The following is a 26,309-nucleotide window of genomic DNA, read 5'->3' as shown; positions in this document are numbered from 1 at the left end:
CTTCAACTCTCCAAATATTTCCACAGCAAAAATCATCTCAATCTGTTGCTCCGTTTTGGCGAGAAAGACGGACAAATAAACACAAAAACACACTTTCACATTTATAATATTAATGTGAATAGTTAACTTCTTTCGATTTTGAAGCTTCATGGAGTAGGAATAACGGAATAAAAGGTAAAAAGTAATTACCTCTTCCTGCCTACGTAGACACGTAGCCTTCGCATGCATGCATTAAATTCAAAAATAAAGGGTAATAATACACACCCAATACGTATGCAGCACAGGATGGTAATGCACTACACACATCTACAACAAGATGAAATAATTATTGCAAATGCCTATTCCATGTACATTACACGAACGCACACGTATCCATTTTGTATCGGCTTTATAAAAATTGTGGAAATATACACTGTGCCAAAACTCTGAAATAAATATGTTATAATCCGCACTTATTTCTATCCAAAATACTTTTGAAATAAAATTTGCCGTAAAATTTTTACAGTTACATTTAACGAGCGACCACAAAGTATATATATATAGTTATATTGAATTAAGTTTATGTATTTTATAAGATACTCTAAAATATAATAAATGAAGTATGCGGTGCAAGATATGTGTGATATTATTTTGTAAGTTTAGACTTAAACATTTTTTAATTAATTGAGATTATTAAATCATCATTTAAAACCGTTAGATAGATAGATAGATAAAACATTTATTTGTAAACATTTTAAAACCGTTTGCAATATATAGGGTCGTTAGGCGGTTTTTGGACCTGTTAGATCAATAAGTCATTATTTTTTAACTTGTTAACGTCCAACCTAGATGCTTGTCATGCACTAAGTCTTACGACATTTACATAGAAATAATTTTCAATCAACCATGGGAAGAGTTCACAATAGAAGCGTTGTTAATTTTTCTATATTTCACAGATATTCCATGTTTTATAGAAACTGTTAATGTTGATGTGGAAGGATTTATTGCTCTATCAACAGAAGTTAAGATTAGTGACGAACTTTCTATTGAAGAAAATCCTTTTAATTATTTAAGAAAAAGTCAATCTGGAAAAAAAAAAAAGAAAACATCGAAACACACCTTAAGAGGAAACGTTACCGATGCAAATGAAAGTGAACATAATAATCACACACATAAACCTAGGAAAGTAGAAGACATCAAAGATGTAGAAGATTTTGCCCGCCATGTGTTCAAAAATTCAATTAAAACAATTAAATCAATAAATCGAAGATTGGACAAAAATCTTAGATCAAAAGCGAACTTTTCAGAAGAAGCATATAAATGGAGGTTTATACGATTCATCAATGATTCTCTCAGTCACACGATGAGGACGGAATCAGGAACACAAAAATTTGTATTAAATACAATACAAACTTCCAATAATATTTTACGAAGACTTACCAATTATTTTTTGTTAAACACTTTTAAACAAGGCCCCGGAGGTAATGTAGAAGAAACTCTTCTTAAAGAAATTGACAGAAATAACAAAAAGGAATACAAATATATCTGTCAACGATATCACATCTGCAGAAGCGACAAAAGTTTCTCATCTTTTCTGGGTGAATTCACTTCAATAATGGCGACATTAGATTCGTCACAATTAAAAACAGCTAATAACGCGTTAACCGAAGTTTTAAAAGAAACTGATGTTAGCAAAATAATGGATAAAAGCACAGAAGCCACATTCAAGAAAACTATAAATAATTTAGAAATCATTGACGGATCGGCAATGAAACCAGCAATTATAATATTAAAAAATATTTTTATAAACAGAAATAAACCTTTGCCGATTCTAAGGGAGATGAGAGTATCTGTGTCCACGCTCACTGTACCAATACAAGCAGTTAATAATATTTTAGATGCTTTTGATATGGCTTTACCACCTACTCGACATAACAAATTAGAATGGAGTCAAATCAATAACAGTTTCAAAGAATGGCGTGATGGGAAGAGAACCGATATATTGCAAATTGTACAGCGATTGGTCAGCCATATGGATAAAGGGGTTGACTTAATGGATTCAGCTGCACGCGAGCAGATGAAAAAAGATTTCAAAGCCTTATATCCAAAAGTATCAAAAACTCAGTGATGCATATGTAATACAAAATCTGGTCATATGTTTTGTTATAAATAAATTTATACATAAATTGTTATTTTTCAAATATTTGAGTTTCTTCTTAATAATAATAATTAAAAAATAAATGCAGTTGCTTTGAAATACCAGTTAACAATATTAATCGGTACAGCATACTTGCAAATAATAATAAAAAATGAGATGTACTCATGATATTATGATTATTTTTAAAGCCGAAATGGTACATTAATTGTGATGTAAATATTTTATTTTGAATTGGGTTTAATTTTGTAGATACATTACATTGTGTACATAGAAAGAATATATTTTACGTCAGCTTTCAGCAGTACTAGTAATTGTTCTGAAATGGATCAAACGCATTTCTCAAGTATTTTCTATTTCATTCGTATGGTTATGCATTGAAATAAACATATTTGTATTGTTCAAAACAATTTACACTTTCTAATAAAACCTGTCGTAAAGATTTTACAATTGTTACCGTAATATAAACTGTAGCATATTTGACGATTAACCTCACAATGTATACCTGTTACTCAAGAATTTAGGTTTAGTAACCATGGTGTCTATTCAAGCATCATTAAAACTTCATGTCTTTTAAATTTTAGACAAAAATACAAAAAATAAATTTAATTGATGCAGTATTATGATCTAAAGAAAGTGATGGTGTACATGCTTTTTGTAATATTTTTATTATTGTTTTGTAAGTTTTATGCTTATAATCCTTACATATTATGAAAAGAAGTCTCGTCTGTCAAGCTGTCTGTATCAATGCGATGAACTCATAAACACATGGATATTTGAAAGTTTTTCATCATTACATAGTGTGATTTCACTAATCAATGTGATGTTTACTGGAACTTTATTAAGTTTTTTTCAATTCCATTAATATTTTTTTAGATCCATTTTGTATAAGTTTTATTAAAGCCGTGAATGTCGATATTCAAGGGATCATACATTTTAATATTGATACTGATTTGGATGAATCCACATCCAGCGGTAACAAAAGGAAAGATAACAAAAAATATAGCGATTCGTCTTCAGAATATTCAAAGAAAATGACAAAGGGAGATGTAAAAAAGCTAATAAACATTTTACTCAATGATGCAAATTTTCGAGAAACAAAACCTTACAAAATTAGAGAAATTGAAGACTTAAATAATTTCACTAGCAAAGTCTTGAAAAGATCTCTTAGAACTTTAAAGAAAATCAATGATCATGTGGACAATAGACTAAAATCAAAAGTAAAGCGGTTAGCTGTTATGTATCAAGTAAAATTTAGCCATAATCTGAATGAATCACTAGACCACATAATACGGACACGATTTGGATTACAGAAATTTATGTTAAATACTTTAAGGACATCAGATAATATTTTACAGAGGCTAAAGAACAATTTAATCTACGACTTAAACAAAAGTCATAACTTGGGAATTAGAAGCAATACAAGTGAATATATAAATAATCATATCAACGAGACCAAATATCTTCAACTGCAATATATTTGTATGAATTACAATATCTGCGAGAGTAATGTACGTTTTTCAATGTTTTTGGCAAATTTAGCTTTCATGGTAACACATTCTATGAATATTACTAAAATGAAAGTACAAAGAAATTCGTTCGTGAATTATTTATCTAAGGCTAATGTTAGCAAACATATGAATGAAACAACAATGCAAAATTTCTACCAGGTTCTTAACTTTATGCAGATGTGGAGTGACAATAAAATAAGAGACACCTTTATCATGGTTTTTCATATGTTAGTATATCCAACAAAACCTGTTGCACCTAACGGGACACAGTTTGCGAAACATATAGTTCCTTTGTTTGAAATAATTACATTATTAGACAAGTGTATTCCACCTAGTAATGGCACAAAATCGAGATGGAGCTGTATTGAAAAAGTGTACTCTGAATGGATAGACGCAAAAATCAGCGACAATGTAATTGACAACATTACTAAAGCCATATTTGAGGAAATAGAAGATGGTATACATAAGATGAGAAAAGAAACATTGGAGTTTTTCAAGAGACAAATAGCTATCATTTGCCAATACTATGAGATAGATTATGACTAAGACGTGATGCCGAGGCTCGATATCACATAAACATCGTTATATATATATACGTTTATTGAAATAAAATATAATTACTCTAAATTATAATATTTTCTTTTACCTTACTACTATACAATACAATACAGTAATTATTTTAATCCATGAACCAATTTGAGGTAAAGCTTGATACATTTATCGTGTTAAAATAATCGTGTAAAGACAGTGATAACTTTGATATACACATATTTCAACTAACGTTAGTTTTTTTAACTGATTTTATTCTTCCTCTCGCTCTCATCATCTTGGCTTGCTGTTAGTGGCTCGGGGTCAGCATAAAAAATAAACACAAAAAATTTTGGAAATGCAAATTGTCTCTCTTCTCTGTCAAGTTCAGGTTCAGGTTCTCTTTGATACTTTAGGTTATGTTCTAATAATAATTATATCAAATAAGTATTATCGAAATCACCTAGCTGCCATTTTGCATATTTTAAATTTTACAATTCATCGCTCAAGCAGAGATATAAAAGTGGATTTGTATTTTGAATTTGAAAATCGATTGATTGGTTTCTAAGATTACCACTTCCTACATAGACATGTTGTAATCGATTCGTCATCTATAGTACATTCAAATATAAAGGCCAGTGTACACACAATACGTATGCATCACACAATGGTACTGCACTATATATGTACTAGAATAATTTGATACGCGAACGCATACGCCGCAGAGTTTTCAGCTTTACAAAATTGGAGGAAAATATTTGATATATACTGTGCCAATACTCTGAAATGGCTTTTATTCGTACTTAGTTTGAATGAAAATACTTTTGACTATCAAACAAAATTTGTCATAAATTTTTAACTATTATATTTATCGATCTACATCGAAGTATATGGTTGTATTGAATTAAGTTTATGTATTTTTTAGAGTATTTCAAAGTATAATAAAATTAAATGAAGTATGCGATGCATGATATGTTTGATATTATTTTGTAAGTTTTAAACTTTAATATAAAATACTTTTTTTTTGAGATTTCTAATTTTATACATTTAAGCAATTATGCGTCAATCAATCATTAACAATATATAGGGTCGTTGGGCAGTTTTGGATCCTGTTAGACCAACTTGTCTTTATTTAAAACTTGTTTATCCTAATCGTGAGGTGAATATTTTATATAAAAACCTTTTTTACTTAACAGGTATCCCATGTTTTATCGAAACTACCAATGTTGATGTTGAAGGGTCTCTTGTTCTATCAAGAGAAGTTAAGATAAGTGACGAACATTCAATTGAAGACAATCCTCTAAGAAAAAGTCAAGCTGGAAAAAAGAAAAAAACATCGAAACATCGAAGAGAAAACGTTACCGATGTAAATGAAAGTGAACATAATAGTCACACAGACAAACCTAAGAAAGTAGAAGACATCAAAGATGTAGAAGATTTTGCCCGCCATGTGTTTAAAAATTCCATAAAAATAATTAAATCAATCAATCGAAGATTGGACAAAAATCTTAGATCAAAAGCGAACTTTTCAGAAGAAGCATATAAATGGAAGTTTATGCAATTCATCAATGATTCTCTCAGTCACACGTTGAGGACAGGATCAGGAACTCAAAAGTTCATATTAAATACAATACAAACTTCTACTAATATTTTACGAAGACTTACTAATAATTTTTTGTTAAACACTTTTAAACAAGGCCCCGGAGGCAATGTAGAAGAAACTATTCTTAAAGAAATTGACAGAAATAACAAAAAGGAATACAAATATATCTGTCAACGATATCACATCTGCAGAAGCGACAAAAGTTTCTCATCTTTTCTGGGTGAATTCACATCAATAATGGCGGCATTAGAATTGTCACAATTAAAAATAGCTAATAACGCTTTAACTGAAGTTTTAAAAGAAACTGATGTCAGCAAAGTAATGAATAAAAGCACAGAAGCAAAGTTCAAGAAAATTATAAATAATATGGAATTTATGGACGGATGGGCAATGAAACCAGCAATTATAATATTGAAAAATATTTTTGTAAACAGAAATAAACCTTTGCCGATTCTAAGGGAGATGAGAGTATCTATGTCCACGCTCACTGTACCAATACAAGCAGTTAATAATATATTAGATACTTTTGATATGGTTTTACAACCTACTCGACATAACAAATTGGAATGGAGTCAAATCATTGACAGTTTCAAAGAATGGCGTGATGGGAAGAGAAGCGATATATTACAAATTGCACAGCGATTGGTCAGCCATATGGAAAAAGGGGTTGACTTAATGGATCCAGCTACATGCGATCAGATGAAAAAGGACTTCAAAGCCATATATCCTAAAGTATCAAAAACTGAATAACGCATTATGAAATACACATCTACACATAATACAATGACTATAAATACAAATACATGTTTTGTAGAAATAATTATGTACTTAAGTTGTGATTTTTTTAATAATTCGAGTTGTTTCTACCTTATAAAAATAAAATAATAAATAAGGTATATAACCTTTTGGGTATAACCTTTAAAAAAAAACAAAATTGGCCGACTCATCTTTATGTAATCGAGTACCAATATTGAAACTAATTAAGCCATTTATGGTCTTCATTTATCGTTCTTCAGCTACACCCCCACCAAATGTTGCTTTTCGGAAGCAATTACTCAAGTAACTATAAAATATATGTAAATCTCTAAATTTTATAAGTAATTTGTAGACTTCCTCGATTTCTCCAGGATCTCATCATCAAATCTTGGTCTGGTAATTATGGAATTAAAGAAATATCTATAATGAAAAAAAAATCTAATCGGTCTATGCAACTTTTAAGTATTCGTGTAATAGCATATTGCCAATACTGAGACCATTAATGGATGGCAATTGTGAAAAATATTGAAATCAGTACAAGTAAACCTATAAAATTCGAAGAGTTCCCTAGATTTCTTCAGGATCCCATCAAATTTAGATTTAGTGACTATGGAACCAACTTGCAAGTATACTTGGGCAAGCCCAAAAATGGCTTGACGATGTCAAGGAGAATAATATGTGTGTTAATGGTTTGACTACAAGAATGCCAAAGATCGTGCGAAGTGCAAAAGGAGTCTACACTCCTTAAAAATTAAAAAGTAAAGAAAAGCACTAATTTTTTAAAAGTATTTTCTGTTTTATTCGTATAGTTATAACTAGAATAAACGTGTTTGTATTATTCAAAACAATTTCTACTTTCAAATAAAATGTGTCGTAAAAATTTTACAACTATTATTGTAATACGTAAAGTAAAATATTGGACGACCAACCTCTAAACAATTCATACATGTACTTAGGAAAATCAAATTTAGTAACCATGACTATTCAAATTGTCATTAAAATTTCGCTTCTTTTAAGTTAGATACAAAACAAAGATAATAAATGTTATTGACGTAACTTCTTGATCGAAAAAAAGTGATGGTGCAAGGTGTAACATGCAATTTGCAACATTTTTACTACTATTTTGTAAGTTTTATTCTTTCCTTAGATATAAAAAGTAGTCCCTTGTCTCGTCTTCCTGGTTCTCTATATACGCGATAAACTCGACAACTACCATACGGATTTTTGAACGGTTTTCACCGATAAATAGTGTGATTTCTGAAGATTTAGATGCATTTATATATTATGGTATGGTTTTACGCGAGAAAACGACGGGCCGCTTGTTATACATAAATACGAGTCACGAGAAATTAGCGAGATAGCTATGATATTTTAAAGTGACTAGCAGTTTTTATTTGCACATTTTAATGTGAGCATATTTATGTTATGAGTCAAGTATTGAGCGATATCAATAACGCCATTTTGAACAACGCCCAAAATGAGAAGGCAGTGTGCTAACATAATCAAATTGACTAAGAATTATTATTATGCTCGTCGTCTCTTACCCAAACTGCTTGTTTATATTCAAAAACGCCCGGGAAATATTAATAATGTTCTAGTTATTCACCTGCTTCATAATCACTATGCTCCATATTTTTTCCTTGGTGTTGTATCTATTGATATTGGATTTTTTAAAGTCTTTTTTTAATTTCATTATATTTTTTTAGATCCATTCTGTATAAGTATTATTAAAGGTGTGAATATTGATATTCAAGGGATCATAAATTTTGATATTAATGCTAATTTAGATGAATCCACATCCAGCGGTAACAAGAGAAAAGATAACAATAAATATAGCGATTCATCGTCAGAATATTCTAATAAAATGACAAAGAGAGATCTAAAAAACAGTAGAAAGCTAATTAAAAAGTTACTCAATGATGCAAATTTTCGAGAAACAAAACCTTATAAAATTAAAGAAATTGAAGATTTAAATAATTTCACTAGCAAAGTCTTGAAAAGATCTCTTAGAACTTTAAAGAAAATCAATGATCATGTGGACAATAGACTAAAATCAAAAGTAAAGCGGTTAGCTGTTATGTATCAAGTAAAATTTAGCCAATATCTGAATGAATCACTAGACCACACAATACGGACACGATTTGGGTTACAGAAATTTATGTTGAATACTTTAAGGACATCAGATAATATTTTACAGAGACTAAAGAACAATTTGTTATACGAATTAGACAAAAGTCATAACTTGGGAATTAGAAGCAATACAAGTGAATATATAGATAAACATATTAACGAGACCAAATATCTTCACCTACAATACATTTGTATGAATTACAATATCTGCAATAGTGAAATAAGATTTTCAACGTATTTAGCAAATTTAGCTTTCATGTTAACTCATTCTACGAATATTACTAAAATGAAGGTGCAAAAAAGTTTCATTGAAAATATTTTATTTGTAACAGACTTAAGCAATATTATGGATGATACTACAATGGTGAGTTTTTACAAGATTCTTGATTATAATGAGACGTGGAGTGATGATAAAATAAGAGATACATTTCATACGGCTATGGAAATACTAATGAATCCAACAAAACCTATTGAGAGTAGCGGTATAGAGACTTCCGGATATATAATACCTACGATTGAAATAATAACAATATTAGACAGATATATGAAACCGACTGATACCAGTAAAGTGGGATGGAACAATATGGCTAAAATTTACTCTAGATGGGTTAACGAGAAAATCGATGATACAGTTGTGGGTGATATTACTGTAGTCATAATAGATGACATATTGGTAGCTATCAGTTATTTTAATAGAGATCTTTTGGATTATTTCAAGAGACAAATTGCTTTAATATGTCAATACTATGATGTTGATAAAACTTTTAGGCGATTCCGGAACTTGATATCAGATAAAAAAATTTATAGATAAATGTTTACTGAAATAAAATGACTAATATATGTAATATATAATTAGGTATGTAATATCTAAGAATTTTAATATTTTTTGTACGATACAAATAATATTTGAATTCCTAAAACAATTTTAGATGTCAATAGGTGAGTGATAGTGATCACTGGTGGTGTAATGTATGTTGTTATGTTCTTTAGTATACTATATTGCTTCATATAACTTATTTTTTTACAAGTTATTCAATCTGTACTCATTATTAATCAATCCCACCAAAAACCCGTGGTCCAACGTCGTAACGATCGGACGATAAGAACTATTTACCAGTCTATGCGTTTACATGTCTAATGCATTATTTAAAATGATAATTGCATCGCCTTAGCATTTACATGTGCGCAATCTAGCACGGTGGTTTGTTAATCTTTTAATAGAATTAACCCGGCGACGACAGTGTCACTACAAAATAATGACAAGATCACAGAAAAACTGGAACAGAAATATGCTACTTTTTGGTGTAATAAATTAAAATCTTGTGAATCCTCTCGATTTTAATCATTGCTTACTTATGACAAAACTAGATTTTGACCTTCACCTTCGCCCACGTGAATTTTTATGACTTTCGCCTTTATAAATCATTAGGGATTGGCCTATATTTTAATTCACGTCTTTAACTACATGCATAACTGCAAGTTTTATCAAAATCGATCCAGCTGTTTAGCCGTGAAAGCGGAACAAACATAAAGACTTTAACATTTATAATATAAGTATGGATAAAAGGGAAAAAGGATTTAAATCAACTTGTTTGTTATTGTTTTGTATTGTAAATGTAAGTATGATTCGAGCGTGAACATTTTTCAACTTCATGAGTTTAGTCTCACTAGAGCCACTTCTAGGGGTTTACATCATAACGTCTAGTAGATTGTTTCGTTCGTTGCATAATTACTTAGCTTTTGTTACTTAATTATGTTGGGAAGAAAATGAGGTTTTTAGCACAATGGAAAACTGCTGATTTACATTGGCTGCGTAAAAGAATTTGCTTGGTTAAAATGGGATTATCCCTGTTTTTGACCTCTTCCTTTACAATAATCTAGATATACTTATCTATACGATTTAAGACACATTTTGTCAGATTCCTTTTTCATCAGAATAAATTATAGGGTGTTTTTTTTCTGACGAAATCAGACTTTTGATTGGATGGAATATAATTTCGGCTGTTTTTTTTAGATTTAGTACCCATTCATCAGAAACTGTACAAATTAAATTATTCGCCGCGAACTTAGAACTCGCGAACACAATACATTTTTATAAAATTGTGAATATTTCAAAAACGACTTAAAATCGCAATTTAGATAAGATGTGTAGAATCGCAATTTAGATTGTATTTTTTTATATGAAAAAAAAAATATCACGAAAAGTCGTAGAATAAAAGTTGCTTGTATTGATGTACCCAAGTAGTCTTGTCTTGTAGTAGTTTGATACCAGTAAGCCTGTATAATCCATCCGGAGGAAGACCAGTGCCTAACAGTGGGGACGTTTAAATGGCTATTAATGCCAATCTTGGAGAGAGAATTAAAACTAAAAATTAATTTATAATAATTTTATTTGAGTATCTACATAGTCTCTGGGTGTAATTAACACAATTAATTCAACAATTTGACCCGGCATTCGGCACAATGGATCTGAAATAGAACAAAAAATAAATTCCGATTTTGTAACAAAAATATTCAGGTTCACAACAAAATGTAATATTGACAAATGTTGTGCTCGCAATCAATTGGTTTACAAATGTAGTAAACTACATAGTAATATATTTGACCTAATCCCTTTTTTCATCATCTCGTGTTCCGGTTTCATTCAGTTCAGTCATACAGTCATTCAAAGGCTGTGACGCCTCAATACCCAAGGTTGGCGTATAAAAATTGCCATAAAATTTGGAACATTTGGCTATGATTTTAAACGTTAACCCACTTTGTGAACGCTATCGCTGCCTATCAGCTGTTAAGGCTTTGTATCCCTTAGTCGCCTCGTACGACGTCCACGGCAGGATACGGAGTGGTCCTATATGCTGTGGAACAATGTGAGTTACATTGTTAGGTTACCTAACTTAGGTACATTGTTACCTACAACCCTTAGGTTACTACAGTTAAATAGTTGGTTGACCATATGGAATAAAATAAAAAAACAATTAACTGCATTCACGTTAACTGGAAAGAAAATAATGTTCGCATTTAAAAATCAAATTGTTGGGAAACAGACATTGAAAGTTTAAACTGTAATAGTATACCTATCGTGACTGAAATTGTATGTTTAATAACTGGAGTTCTAGTTACTAAACATACAATTGAAATTTTCTCACGTTGTGTACCGCATGAACCTCTAATAATAATGACGCGGTAATAACGGAGAGTTTGCAATGTTTTTGAGTAGGTTGATGTGCTGTCGACTGTACCAAGATCTCTATCGTCATCACAATGAATGATTCCATTTTCACAGGTGGAATATATATACATAATTACAGTACTATATACTTATCAGTTCGTAATGCAATGTATACCATTGTAACTTATAATATGGGTAGATATTAAACTTACATTCCTTAATTTGACACAGTTCGGATAAAGACTCGACATGTTCTGCAATCACAACTGGCTGAAGGGTGCTCTGCGGACTCTGAAATAGAAGAAATATTTTTATTTTTTCCTTTCATCAGCACTTCATAATCACAATCATAATATATTTCAGTATACCTTTTGACCATGTACCGTATTGTGTACTTACATTGTTATATTACTGATAAAAAATTATACATAAATTTATATTTAAAAAATGGTAAGCCCTTCTGGCATAATAGGGACCAACACTATTTGAATTTCTTTCGGCATTTCTTCTCAGCATTGGTCGTTCCGAAATACTAGTAGTTTGTAGCTTTGGTAAATATAATTACACTCAGAATATGTACATGAAAAGTGCCTGCGAAGGCCTAATTTCTGAATAAATGATTTGATTTTGATTTTTGATTTTGGGTTAGATGTCTTGTAAATAAAAAAAGAAGGCTATTAAAAGTTTTAAAGTCCAGTCGTGATTATGTTAATCTGATTAAAACTCTAATTATTAAAGTCAAAATAGAAGCGAAAAGAGGAACAGCAACGCAAAGAACTTATATGAATAATCAAGGGCGGTGTCGTATAGAGAGGTCAAAATGATGGCTGTAGATGGAAAGACATGGAAATAACTCCGACCGACAAAAACGTTATTACTAAATGTTGAATGAAAAAAATAATCCATCAATTGCCAAACCACTCCCGGGCAAAGATTACCACCGTATGGATCCCCAATAAGCAAGAACCGAGACCGGACAAGCCCAAAACTAGATGGCGAGATGATTTGGACAGATTCCGCAAAAAGTGAATAACTTGCCAAAAATAATTGAGGGTGCCCATTGCCCAGCAGTGGGGCTAGTAACTGAATAATGCATAAACAATTACCTATTCATGATTTCTTGAAATCACGTCCTATTAATAATCTAGCTGACCTTCGGGACATCGCTTGCGTTAGAGCTTCGATGTACAAATACCCTATATGCTATTTTAGGTAATATTCTAAAGCTGCAAATAAACATTCTTATTCTGATACATGGACAATAATCAATCATTATACTTAATTACCCGTGGCTCTGCCCGCGACAAACAGTACTATCCAACTATCTCCTCACCAAAAATCCCCTAAATTCAAATTATATGTTTTGAAATATTTTCTTGTTAAATTTTAAAGATAGCAGCTACCATAGTCATTAAAACAATTATAATTATACCCTTGTTAATCTGTACTTGGCTCCGAATTCTCTTTTGATATTCTTCTAGTCAGATATTGTATTGAGCACTGAGTATCATTTGAAAGGAAGTACTACTCAACTCGTGTGTTCACTGCCCTCGAATAACGCTCGGGCCTTAACATAGCACAGTTTTTTTGGGAATTTGCTACTTTCTTTTCTCAGTGTATACCAGAAAAGTAATACGTTGCATATAGCTCTGAACTCTTATCATAAGCGGGTATATAAAGCTCTATTAGAAATATTCATTTCTCAATACATCAATACAGTTTTTTTACAATTACAACACAGTAATATAATTACTTGAATAATGGTGAGCTATGATTGACTTTGTCCACTCTCCAGGCTAAGAATTTCTTCTGTCGTACAACCTTTACCGGGCCTCGTGAGCTGAAACAGAAAACGTATTATTTATTCTATGTTTAAGTTACGGCTAAAACCCGAAGTGCAGCTACACCTAGATTTAGCCGATTAAATGCATTACTACATTTAACCATCTGTGACCTACTGCACGTAGGTCTAGGCTAAATTCTACCTTTATCATTTCGGCTAAATCTAAGTCTAGCCGAACATAAACAGGCTATATCTAAGTGTAGTCAACAAAGACCAGCTACACTTAGGTCTAGCCGGCTACAACTAGGTTTAGCCGGCTAGAACTATATGGATTACTTTCATAAATTATCTTATTTATATCTTACCTATGTTGTTCCAATGCTGGACAGAAATCTCCGCCATTTACTTACTGGTTCCTACTCAAAACAATCTCTTTCAAAATTTCAAGTTATTTTATAAGAGGACATCGGACTTCCAGACGTCATAGCCGAAACATAAACTGATGAGACAGACAATGATAATTTTGACAAGCTGTTTACCTTTATTTTACCGGCCTCGGGGTCTACTAAAAATCTTGTACCATTTGGAGATAGGTCTGAAATTTATAATCTAAATCAGGTCGAAATAAAATAACGGAAGTATCAGCTTAAGAGGTACGTGGCGCAAGAGATGATAGACGCCCATTTCTGTCACACTTAAGGCGTATGAGTGGGATAGATCGACAACGCGTTATAGTCACGTGTCATACAGCGGTCACATTTACTTAAATTTTAAACTTTAGCTTCATGAGAAATTTACATGGACGGCTATGATATTCGGAAGCCCGGATTCCACTTCAAAATGAACCTTAACATTTTGAAGATTTACCTATGGTCTTAATGACTGGCCTGCCTGACGTGAATCTTTTGGAAGTCCTGTTGTCCATGAAACTGTCAAGGCTTTTATACTCTTCATAGGATATAGTGGTACTGTTCTAGGGTGAGACCACAAACCTCGATTTTTGTGCATTCATCTCGAATTTTAAATATATATTTTTTTTCTGCCAACAGCTATATATAATCTGTTGTGTAGAAGCTGCGGAGCACTGCCATTTTTTATTACAGCCATGTTCTAGAATCATTTGATATCAGGTTATATTTTTAAATTTTTTCGTCGCCATTTTGAATTTTGCTCACACCAACTGTTTTCTAAAATGGAATAATACTTGGAGTTCTTATCTAAGAACGTATATCGAAACATTTCATTGACGGTTAGGCTTGGACTTCACCAAAGCTGTGCGAAGCGGAGCAGACCGTTTAGCTGGGTTTCGTACTGTCAACAGCACATGAATTTGGGTTGGTGATGTGCTATTGACTGTACAACTATATGACTGTACAAATAGAATTATAAATTAGCAAGAAGCGCTTCTTTACAAGGACTCGCGACATTTTTAGACCAGCAATAACTTTTTAAGAATTATTTTATACATATACAATAATATAACACGACGTTTAATTAAATTTAAATACAGATATATATTTAAATTTCTATCTCAAAGTCCAAACCTATAGGAACAATTATCTGGAAATTATTGATATTCAATTATGAAACACAAAAGTTTGTAATTCGTTTTAAAGTTGTAGAATTTCGTTTGCTAAAATTTAAGAAATTACCGTGGCCAACCCAGGGTTTTGAATAATTAAATTAACCAATGGTTAAAAATACTATTTATTGTATGAAACACTTCTACGGCCCGCACCGCAGCACATCTTTGGTGGAGACCCAGTCTTGACCATAAGCTAACTAGCGCCGAAAACCGTGTAAAAAACAATACCAATAATGTTTGCTATTTATACTGATTGAGACTTACCTTATGAGAACATAAATGGGTTAAACATGAACATTCCACTTAGACTTTTCTTTGCTTTAGTTTTTTTCTTAAATCTTTTTTTAATAGATGCTAGGCCGTTTCGGAATCTTACCAAATAAAAAAAAATTTACAGTTACAAACCCGTTTTGAATAATATTATAATGCCAGGTCTACACTGTCGCTGAACAGTTTGCCAAACTTTGGAGGATTCGGTATACATAACTAGTTTTACTTTCTGGTAAATTAAACTCATACACTAACTACGCAATGTTCACGCATTCACGTCGGCATGTGTCTGGGTTCGGTGACATTGTGGAGCTGGCATAAAATATTTAGAAAGAAAAAAAAATAAAACTTACGCGGGAGATACGATTTTTTTGTTACTCCTATTAGTGGTCTTATAAAGGTTTCCTGTCAACGTTTGCAATGTTTTTTTCTTTCTGAAAATATGATTGAATAGTTAATTTCACATTTTTAATTAACACTTTTTCTCGGCTTGCTATAGTGGCGATTAAGCAACATTCACAATAGTCGATAGTGAGATGTGTGACCAAAAAATATTTCTTGCAGAGATGCAAGAAATATTTTGTAGATACAAAACATCGAGCTGAAATTGTGTATGCACGTGTAGTTTAGATGACAATGCATTATTATGACGTGCGTAACCTATCGGCCCACACAACGGACTCCTCAACGGACAATTTTATTGTCTCGTCTTGAATTCAATAAGATCTCGTCAAAAATTACAATAATCTGCGACTATTATCAAATCAATCAAATCAATTTTATTTCGAAAAAAATACATCCATATATGCGTTAGTAAAAAGAACTTAATAAATAATAGTTTTATATCCCTCCAACGAGTCGATTCGAAGTAAGACACAGCTAACCAATCACAGTGCGCCATTGTGACGCAACGACAACAACACTGCAATGGTTCGCTGCGTCTCACTTCGAATCGATTCGATAGTGAGAAGTGAATGGCAAACCAGCACTAATTCGCCCTCTATACGTAACATTGGACATTTTAATACTGTGGACGTTTTGATATATGGACTTTATGCGACTATAGAGAAGCGTTTAACGTCTTACTTTTGTGGGTAGTGTATAACGACTCCTCCTGGCGAAACTTTCTGCTTACATGGTCCATCATTTCCGCACAGACATCCTTTTAATGGCTTCACAGGGTAGGCTGGTATAGGTGCAAATCTGCATGAACGATGAACAATATTTTAAATCTGGTCTAGGCAGAAAGGACAAATATGATGCCGGCTATATTTATCGCGATACAGTCTGCCGAGCTTTGACGGATTCGGTATACATTATTGGTTTTTTGTTGCGAAGAATAAAAGCTCTCATACATAGCACGCCATGTTCAAAATTCTAAATTTTTTATTCAATTACAGATGAGATTGTGTGTCAAAAAAATATCTAAAATTAAGTCTACTGCCGACTTCCAAAGGAAGAAGCGGGGCAACAAACTTCACCGCAGCCTTTTCTCCAAAGACGTCAATTAACACATGTTCAGATATTCCCGTCGGTATCTTTGTTCGGCGATTGTGTAACCCGCATGAGATGAATGTCGATAGTATCATTAAAATGAGGTGCTTTCAAAGAGCAGGATATGCAGAATGGAAGACGGCAGAACACGTGAAATAGTTCTAAATACTAGACCCGACGGGCGGAGACTACTGGCAGAGCGAAAATGATGTATATTAAACATTGACGTAACGTTATTTTACTTGCACATTCATATCAGAAACTCAGATTATTGGATGGAGTGCTGCACGATACTAAAGTATAAGAATCAGAGACTGAGAAATCTGGCCAAGGATAGGAGCGGTTGGAAAAAATTGCTTGACCACCCGCGGCTGTAGCCTTAGCTGATGATGATGAGCAAGAATAAACCCTAGAACTTAGTATAGTATGCGTGTCATGTTCTGAAACTTGAAAATCACCGTTTACATTTTAATATAGAATAGTGAAATATACTCACTCTTTCTTTCTAAATAGATTCCATTTCCCCTTCTCCACCGGCACGTATCTTAGATTTGATAGACTGAAACAAAAAATGCCTTTGATAATATGAGGTTTATACACTGTATGAAATATAGATAGTCAAATAAAATCTTCACCAATCTTCAGTACAGCGCCAGGCAAATTTTAAGAATTTATCTATGCGTTTTTGCACAAGACCGAGAAGCCAACTCCCAACAGTGGAAAAAGAAAGGCTGTAAACGATGATGCGTTTTATGGACTGAAAGGTCTCAGGTTAGAATACCACTCGTGTCACATGAGTTTGTACATCAATCTGACTCATATTTAATAGTTATAATCGACCACCACTTGCTTCCGGTGAAGTAAAACATCGTGAGACCTATACTTAAGATAATTATTAACGTCGTGAAATGGAGAAGGCAATGGCAAACCACTCCATTAATATTGCCAAAAAATTATTGTCGTTGAATGTGATTAATTCCATGACCCTCAGCCATGAGGAAATACGACTATGAAGAGGAGTTTTATTAAGAAAATAGCTTTTAAAAATTACCTGCTGTTACTCGTTGACTCGTCAACTTTTCGATCTCTGCTTACGCCGATTTTTTTCAGTTTCGCTAACATTTTGTCCAATATTAAATAGGTGAAACGGTTAGACAAAAAAAAATTAAGATCAGCTCACACAAACTACTGATCTTGATGATTATGTGTAATATTGTTTGTGTATTCCAGTTACATTTTTACATAATTATATGAGTTTGAGGAGTCTATTTCATTGTTGAAATATATTTTGTGAAGTAAACTATGAAATCACTGTATTTTTAAATTATTGACGAGACATGTTAATTTGACACAGTCAACATGTAAAAGAAAATGTTTTGAAAAAGATTCTATGAGTAATTAAAAGTTCTGTTGTGAAATATCTATGAATTTGTCTTAGCTGTTTTCCGCAACTCCGCCTGCTATAGCCTTATTGAACACGGGTCATTTACAATTCTATTCAAAATTTAAAGGTAGGAAAGTATGAACCCAGCTTTTTTTCTATCGTTTAACCCTTTTTATGGCTGATATTATAAAGAGTAAAGATTTGTATTTCCGTTTTGTTGTTTGTAATGAATAAAAACTACTTAACCGATTTTGATGATATTTGGCACAGAGGCAGATAAAACGTTTAGAAGTATCATAGACTACTTTTGTTATTATGGTCCTACCCGATCGAAACCGGGCGGGACGGTAGTCCATTTATAAAAAAATGTCAGTAGGTACCATCCCTACTACTTCGTAAATGTTAAAACGGTGCTTTTTAATCTCAATACAGACTTATAGCCAAGCGAGGCGTTCGAGCTTTACAACTTTTGGCTCTGTCTACTCCGTAACGGTTAAAGACGTGATCTGTATAAAATTATTCGCCCGCATTTTTTTCTATATAATTTTCCGAAAACTCACTCTAATCACTAGCAAAGTATCGTCTGGCTTAATACCTACCTTAGTTATTGAACAGTTTTTTTGCCATTTCATTCGCTCAACAGTTTTGAGCTTTATCGGAATGAAAATAATGCTCAAATTCGCCTGCGTGGGGTTAAATTAACGCCCGTGCGTTCCACTAATATTTCACGACGCCAGCAATATTTCCGATTGACAATTTCATGTAGGCGCTATTGATTCTTCAGCGTCGTGGAGGATGATTGATGACCTGCCTCCGAGGCACCTGTGGTTTTGTGGGTGGTTAAGCGATTGGGACTGATGGAAACTTCAAATTCTTTCTCAGTCATAGAGCGAGCACAGTGCCCACTTTCCTACTTTTTCGCATGGTTTCATTATTTGACTAGCAGCGCCCCGGGGTTTCGCTCGGGTGGGAATTTTGGGATAAAAATTACCTTGTGTGTTATTGTTTACCAAATTTCATAACAATCGGTCCAATAGATTTTGCGTGAAAGAGTAACAAACAAATCATCTAAGAGCGAAGCTCGTGTGGGTATAGTTCTTTCTTGTGTTCTCTCACCATAGTTAATTGCTTTACTTCTTGTAATGGCCACTTTTTATTTGCCTGATGTAACTCTCTCTTACGACATCCAGCAATGCTTAAGGTAGAATGGCGGGGAACCGCATTGGATCGGGAAATGTGGAGGCAGAAAGGGGATGCCTTTGCCCAGCAGTGGGACATAATAGGCAAATAAAGAAAAACTCTCTCTTGGTCTTCTTGAATCCCTTTCGACCTCCCTTCTGTAATATCTGTAATATCCAAAGAAGGCATCGTATCGTATGCAGTATCATAACATTTTCCCTTTTCTATTTTTAACATGACTACAGAAGTCATAAGTTTAACGTGTCTGTATGTGTATCCGTGGCATCGTAGCAACCAAACTATTGAATCGAATTTGATTAATTTGTTATTTGAAAGAGAATTTAATCTAGAATGTTCAGCCTTTTGGAAACCAGTTCTTTTGTATTAGATGAGAGGAAGACGGCAACTTCGAAATCGAGGGTTTCTTAAATATTTAATTTAATCGATATCAATATATAACCGAGAACTTCATGTGATAAAATACTGTAACTGTATGGCATATTGTTTTGTAATATTGAAAGGATACGCTCAGATCCATCCTCGTAACGCTATCCATCAAAGACCTGTGCAAAGTTACACAAATGTTTACCCACTTTCCCACACATAGATTAAAAAACCCATTATAATGATTGACATTTTAATATAATGATCTAAAGGCGCAATTTTGTTATACATGTATTTTAAGTAATTTAGGTTCATATGATTTGAACAGAAAAGAAAATACATGGAACATCGATGTTATTTTTATTGACAGACAATCAGACAAATCATAAATAAAAATATACTTCATGTTTACACTTCAGTATATATATATATATATTTTATATAATACGAAATTCTAACATAATCGTGCTCCAATCGAAGTTGACTTCTTAATTTTCTCCGATTAGTTTTTTGATGGCTTTGAGTTTTACAACCGTAAAGTTCGATCAATGTGCTCGCTCGAACAGCGATCTAGATCTGTCTAGGTCTAAATAAAAAAATATGAAGTGAGAAACTTCGATTACATGAGAATCGATCCCCTGTGGGTTATCGATTCTTCGATAAAAAAATTAGGCACTTTATGTAATGTATTTATGATAGAAGAAGTAATAATAAACCTAGCAAAATCTAGGTTGAACAACGGAATCAAACCTTAAATTAAGGATATTGTAATACGTCAGAATGATTGATACTCTAATGTCATAACATCGAATCAGATAATTACATACATTGTCCATTTGTTGAAAGATGAAACAGGTGATCACTTGCCATCAGGTAGGTAACCTAGTTTCTCGTTTTCCTGCCCTATATATCTACAGTAGCGACCAGACCAGACATCATTTAAAAATATTATGTACTAGCTTCGCCTCGGGGCTTCGCTTCCGTGGCAATTTCGGGATAAAAGGTACCCTATGTGTTATTCCGGGTTATATTCTACCCGTGTACCAAATTTCATAACAATCTGTTCAGTAGATTTTGCGTGAAAGAGTAACAAACATACACACATCCTCACAAACTTTCGCTTTTATAATTATTAGTAGGATTTATTAAAGTGTCCAAGCCGATAGACCATGACCTACATAGTGATAAAAAGAAATATTCTTCTTTTCTTTTGTCGAGTTCAAAATCTTAAAAGCTGCGCTTTCAGAAGCTTTATCCACAAGTGGCTTGAAGTGACGCAGCTTTGTGGCTATTGTCTTTGGACGGAGGAGGAAAGATTTTTTTATGTTTGAACGCGTATATTCCACTATCAATTTTTTTTCTATTAGCCCTTCAGCACAATTGTAACATGTTTTTTTAATACTTTTTGATAATAATACTTTGTTACAAAGAAAATATATGTAAAAAACATTAATTGTAAGCCCTTCTGGCACGATCGAGTAGATTCAGGAGCGGTCGTTTCGATTTTTTTTATAATTAATTAGGTATTATACAAAAGTGCCTGTGAAGGTCTAATTTCTGAATATATTATATGATCTGCTAAAATCTGTGACAAAAAATTATTTGGTAAATTAGTGGACTTTGCCCAACAGAGAGACACATGAAATAAGGCAATAAAAAATTATAATAAAAGGCGTGACGGCGCGAATCACGGGGTTAGAGTAAAAAAAAATCTTAGTAACATAATAAATACGAAAGTTTGATATATTTGCATGTGTTTGTGATTGTTATGATATTTGGTACATTAGTAGAATATAACCTGGTATAACACTTAGGGTACTTTTTATCCCGAAGTTCCCACGGGTGTGAAGCCGCAGGGCGCAGCTATTAGGACACAAAATTATTAGGACATAAAACGATTTTACATCCCGCTGTCTGTTTGACGTCATTCCTCCAATACAGTTAAACATTAACACAAACCAATTTGAATTCCGTCTAACCGCTGTTGATATTAATTAAATTCCCAAAGTTGTAATTAAATTATTAGTACAAACTTTAGTTTGTTTGCTACAAAGACAAAAGGATCCTGTATTGTTATATCAAAGACGTAGGTACCTTGATGTCAAAGTGAGAATTTTGTCGACATTACCAACCGCATTGATATAGTGTGAGTGACAGGATGTAGCGATTACAGTATTTTTAACACCCGACAACAAGACAAGAGGTGAACTAGCTATCCCGGAAAAGAATAAAGAAAGGAAGGAATAGAAAGGCGTCAGGCCGCGTCATAGACAGCTGTTACCAAAGATATGAAACACGCAAAGATCAGACGACCCAAGTCAGACAGTCCTGACGACGACAGACATAGAATGTGGAGGGCGAACCCCAACTACCTAAATTGGAAAGAGATATTGTAGAAGAGGAGAAGTTGTTGAAGTTTGACGACCTCCGTGGCGCAGTGGTAAAGTGCTTGCCTCGGTTCGATCCCCAGTCGGGTCATGATGGAAAATGATCTTTTTCTGATTGGCCCGGGTCTTGGATGTTTACCTATATTGTATTTGTTATATAAAATATAGTATCGTTGAGTTAGTATCCCATAACACAACCACTAACTTATCTTGGGGCTATAGCTCTATATCCGTGTGATTTGTCCTAATATATTTATATTTATTTATTTGTATACCTGTATGTTTATCTGTGGCATCATAACTGCCAATAGACTGAACCAATTTTTTTTTAACTACATTTCGTATAATAATTTATATTATTGGCCGGATTTCGGTGCAACTCGAGGTGGAGCGAAACAATAAAATCGACGTTACAATAAAAGCGACGTTTTTAAAGTGACGAAGTCGATAAAATGTATTGAAATTTATATTTTTAAGTTTAGTTTGTCACATTTTTTAAAATGTCGCTTGTGACTTATGTCACATTTTTCTTACAAAACTTTTCTTTATGGCTTTTGTATTGCATTGTGTATTGCATTTATTGAAAACATTCTTTGGAGAAACAGTTGAATGTGATTAGTCATTTTAAATTTTTTTACAGAACTGCCCAGAAAGTACTTACGTTTTCTGGGTTCATGTTTGTATTTGAGTTTCTTTATTCTACCACATTTTCTTTTCGAGTTTCGAAAAGAGAACAGTAGTACCTACATATACTAAAGAAAAATACAAAAATATAAACCAATATCTATATTTAAAGAATAGAAACCAAATATGATTTTATGTACCTATAGTCTATCTAGCAAATTTCATCGAAAATTAGCCTCTATTACCATAGCCTAGGTCTTGTCATGCGTTATACTATACCCATTTCTTTCGCTTGATAAAATTTAATAGCGGAATCTAGAAATTTCGGATTTAATGATCCCATAAAATCACGTAGAATTTCTAAAAGAAAAGTCATGAAACCAATTCAACACTGCACGTTCTAAATTGTCTTTTCTCATTAAAAATTCCAAGCAAGTTCGACTTTTGGACTTCCTCCAAGTGACCAGGGGATATGATAGTCGACGTGGAAGTTAAGTGATTGGTTTAGTTCAGGTCTTAAGTAAATAGCACAAGATGCTTTGTGAATGGCCGATTGTTAAAGAAAACCAGGATTGTTCCAATTTCTTCCCTAAAAATCCGACGCAACCTTATAATTGGATTTATATCGGACTTTTAGGGAAGAAATTGGAAAAAATACCGCGAGTAAACCGAGCTAGATTTCCTTAATCAACCATCGTTTATTCTGGTCTAAATATAATAATATAAAAGTCCAATGTAAATCTAATTAAGAAGCTGTGGGACCTTTAGGGAAGCAACTGGGAAACAGCGTAAACGTTTGTGGAGGTCAGTGTAGACATAGATTAAACAGGATTTAACACAAGTTTATTTGTTAGACAAATTAAAAAACCCCCGACTTTCAATAGTCATTTCGCTACAATTTTTGAACGGATTTTTATCAAACGATATGTTTGAGTTTAAGAACCACCGCATAAAAATTTGCTATCAAATAAATAAATAAACGCATCTAAAACGGTTCACCCGTTGGTGAGCTACGGTGGAATGTACACAGACAGACGCACTTAGCGGTCAAACTTAAGACGGTCTTTTTGCGTCGGGGGTTAAAAATTCCTATAAGCTACGAGCTAGAGAGCACGTGTTAATATTAACTTGAAAACTCACATAGAGGATCTACCCAAAGTACGGCATTTATAAATATATATAGACAAATCAATTACACATCAGAGTTAGCCCCAAAGTAAGGTCGAGACTTGTGTTATGTGATACTAATTCAACGTTACTATATTTTATAATATAAACAAATATAGATAGACATCCAAGACTCAGGCCAATTCGAAACAGATCATTTTCCACCATGGCCTGACCGGGGATCACGCCCAGTGTAACAGTCCTGTATTATTGCCATTAGGCCATAGAGATCGCTATAACAATATGACCACTTCTAATTCATACTACTTAGGTACTTTAATTATAGCCTGTGAAATATAGTATAGTAGGTGCTATCATCCGAACTTGAATAATATTCTCTGTATGATTTTACGACAAATAATGTATGAAAATAATAAATAACTACTTCTAACTAACTAAATAACTATATAAGGACAAATCACACAGATTGAGCCAGCCCCAAAGTAAGTTTGAGACTTGTGTTATGGGATACTAACTCAACGATACTATATTTTATAACAAATACATATATAGATAAACATCCAAGACCCGGGTCAATCAAAAAACGATCATTTTCCATCATGAACCGACCGGGGATCGAACCCGGGACCTCTCGGTTCAGTGGCAAGAACTTTACCACTGCGCCTGAAGTGAAGTCTGAAGTCGTCAATACGATAATAATATTATTTAAAATTTCATTTCATAACAGAAATAGGTCGATGAAAACTCGTTTATTACCCGGTTAATTTCCTTATATAAAACAATACATCTCGTGGAAATCAACGGCTTAACGTTAAAATTTAATTATTCAGGTGGCATTAATAAACGTCGCTTCACCTGCCGTATTAATATTGCCAGTTTAATGACCGCCATTTTAAATCTACGGCGTAAGAGCGAGACCACTCATATTTCCGCTGCGCTCCTTCAACGGATCAACGCAATTTCGTATGGCACAACTGCATTGCGTCGACGTATTATCTCAGTGTCAATATCAAACTTACGTAAAGCGATGGCTCGGCCACGCGTAATGCAGGGTAGGTGGAGTTTCGCAAAAGAATCCTACTAATATTATAAGGCAACACCGCTTTTGTCGCTCACCTAGAATGGAATGATCGATAATAATATTTATGATACTTTGAATAGGATAGGTATATTGACATTATTGACGTAACTGGTCTGACAATTATTAGGGATGTCGACGATCCTACGAAGTGGAGGCGAAAAAGTAGGTAAGCGGACCCTGGGCTCTGACGCTCAATGGCTGGGAAGAAAAGAGAAAGAAAGAGGTGTATTGAGATCTTAAATCTACATTTCACACCTACAATAAAAATCCAAGTTCTGTGTTCCCAACGATTTGTGTTATCATGTGACAAGTTTCACCGCTCGTTCGCCGCTGATTCGCTATTTTTTTCCGCTGGCAACTCCAATTTGACGCCATGACACGTGTGACAAAGAGCTACGTTTACAAAATTAAATTTAGCTGGAATTATGGATGACTAGCGTTCGTCCGCGGATTCGCCCGCGTATATTTCCCACAGGAACAATTATTTTTCCGAGATGAGAGGTAACCTTAGTCCTCCTCGATATTTTAAGCTTATGATATTATAATACCTATGAAAAATTTCAAGAAGATTGGTTGAGTAGATAAGGCGTGAAGAGGTACTAAACAAATTTACTTTCGCGTTTACAATATTAGTTAGGATTACTTATTACGTTTGGGAAATTTCATTCTTTTAAAAGCTGTGGTGCGACTGTGAATCGAATGATGCCTGTTTTGAATCCTACTCGTGTCACGTGAGTTTGTGTATCAGTCTGAAGGTGTATATACCAAGGTCAAGGAAAATATCGCGAAGAAACCGGAACTCTAATCGATGGTTTTATTATTAACGTGTGAAACGGAGAAAGCAATGGCAAATCTAAAAAAATCGTCCAGTGAGTAAAAAATTTTCTCAACCAATTGCGTATGAAAAGATAAACATAAAATATATTTTATTTGCAAAAACACTGATACATAAAATCTTAAAATACAACATGCCTTACTAATAGAATGGTGTGCAAATATAGTTATAATTACTGCTATACATATAATTTAAGCAAAGAAAAATAAAAAACAATTTAAGTAAATAAGATAAACACGAATGCTTCTGAATTTAAATGTAGAATAATTTAATATCATATTTTACCTAAATTAAACTTTTGTAAATTTATTTCTCTTGTCATATCTATTATAGCTAGGTCCACG

The 26,309-nt window shown here is 33.2% G+C and overlaps 3 protein-coding genes across 6 annotated transcripts; 2 read left to right on the top strand and 1 right to left on the bottom strand.

Annotated features, from left to right (window-relative positions):
* Positions 1–504: 504 nt before the first annotated feature.
* On the top strand, positions 505–4,281 carry LOC128681190 (uncharacterized). 2 transcript variants are annotated; one of them, XR_010370249.1, is made up of 3 exons: positions 505–632; positions 936–2,813; positions 3,011–4,281. XR_010370249.1 is itself a non-coding variant. In XM_053764914.2 (2 exons), exons 1-2 carry the CDS (start codon positions 602–604, stop codon positions 2,105–2,107), a joined length of 1,203 nt encoding a protein of 400 aa, XP_053620889.1. In that variant the 5' UTR covers positions 505–601; the 3' UTR covers positions 2,108–2,241. The 2 variants fall into 2 exon arrangements, 1 of the variants encoding a protein (XP_053620889.1); XM_053764914.2 differs by lacking the exon at positions 3,011–4,281 and having other exon boundaries at positions 936–2,241.
* A 513-nt stretch (positions 4,282–4,794) lies between these two features.
* On the top strand, positions 4,795–9,989 carry LOC128681189 (uncharacterized). The gene is made up of 3 exons (XM_053764912.2): positions 4,795–5,162; positions 5,370–7,657; positions 8,239–9,989. The coding sequence occupies exons 1-2, from the start codon at positions 5,132–5,134 to the stop codon at positions 6,524–6,526; spliced, it is 1,188 nt and encodes a 395-aa protein (XP_053620887.1). The 5' UTR covers positions 4,795–5,131; the 3' UTR covers positions 6,527–7,657; positions 8,239–9,989.
* Positions 9,990–11,034: 1,045 nt separating this feature from the next.
* LOC128681191 (uncharacterized) lies at positions 11,035–18,325 on the bottom strand. 3 transcript variants are annotated; one of them, XM_053764915.2, is made up of 7 exons: positions 18,015–18,322; positions 17,460–17,522; positions 16,556–16,672; positions 15,823–15,903; positions 13,585–13,671; positions 12,044–12,122; positions 11,035–11,131 (listed from the first exon to the last, which is right to left on the bottom strand). In XM_053764915.2, exons 1-6 carry the CDS (start codon positions 18,083–18,085, stop codon positions 12,092–12,094), a joined length of 450 nt encoding a protein of 149 aa, XP_053620890.1. In that variant the 5' UTR covers positions 18,086–18,322; the 3' UTR covers positions 11,035–11,131; positions 12,044–12,091. The 3 variants fall into 3 exon arrangements, 2 of the variants coding, with proteins under 2 accessions (XP_053620890.1, XP_053620891.1); XR_008405945.1 differs by lacking the exon at positions 11,035–11,131 and adding an exon at positions 14,154–14,209 and having other exon boundaries at positions 12,074–12,122; positions 18,015–18,324; XM_053764916.2 differs by lacking the exon at positions 15,823–15,903 and having other exon boundaries at positions 18,015–18,325.
* Between the last annotated feature and the right edge of the window lie 7,984 nt (positions 18,326–26,309).

This window comes from Plodia interpunctella, chromosome 26, assembly GCF_027563975.2.
Source record: "Plodia interpunctella isolate USDA-ARS_2022_Savannah chromosome 26, ilPloInte3.2, whole genome shotgun sequence".
NCBI lineage: Eukaryota > Metazoa > Arthropoda > Insecta > Lepidoptera > Pyralidae > Plodia > Plodia interpunctella.
Note: the sequence above shows the minus strand (reverse complement) of the source record. Positions and strands in the feature narration are given on the sequence as shown.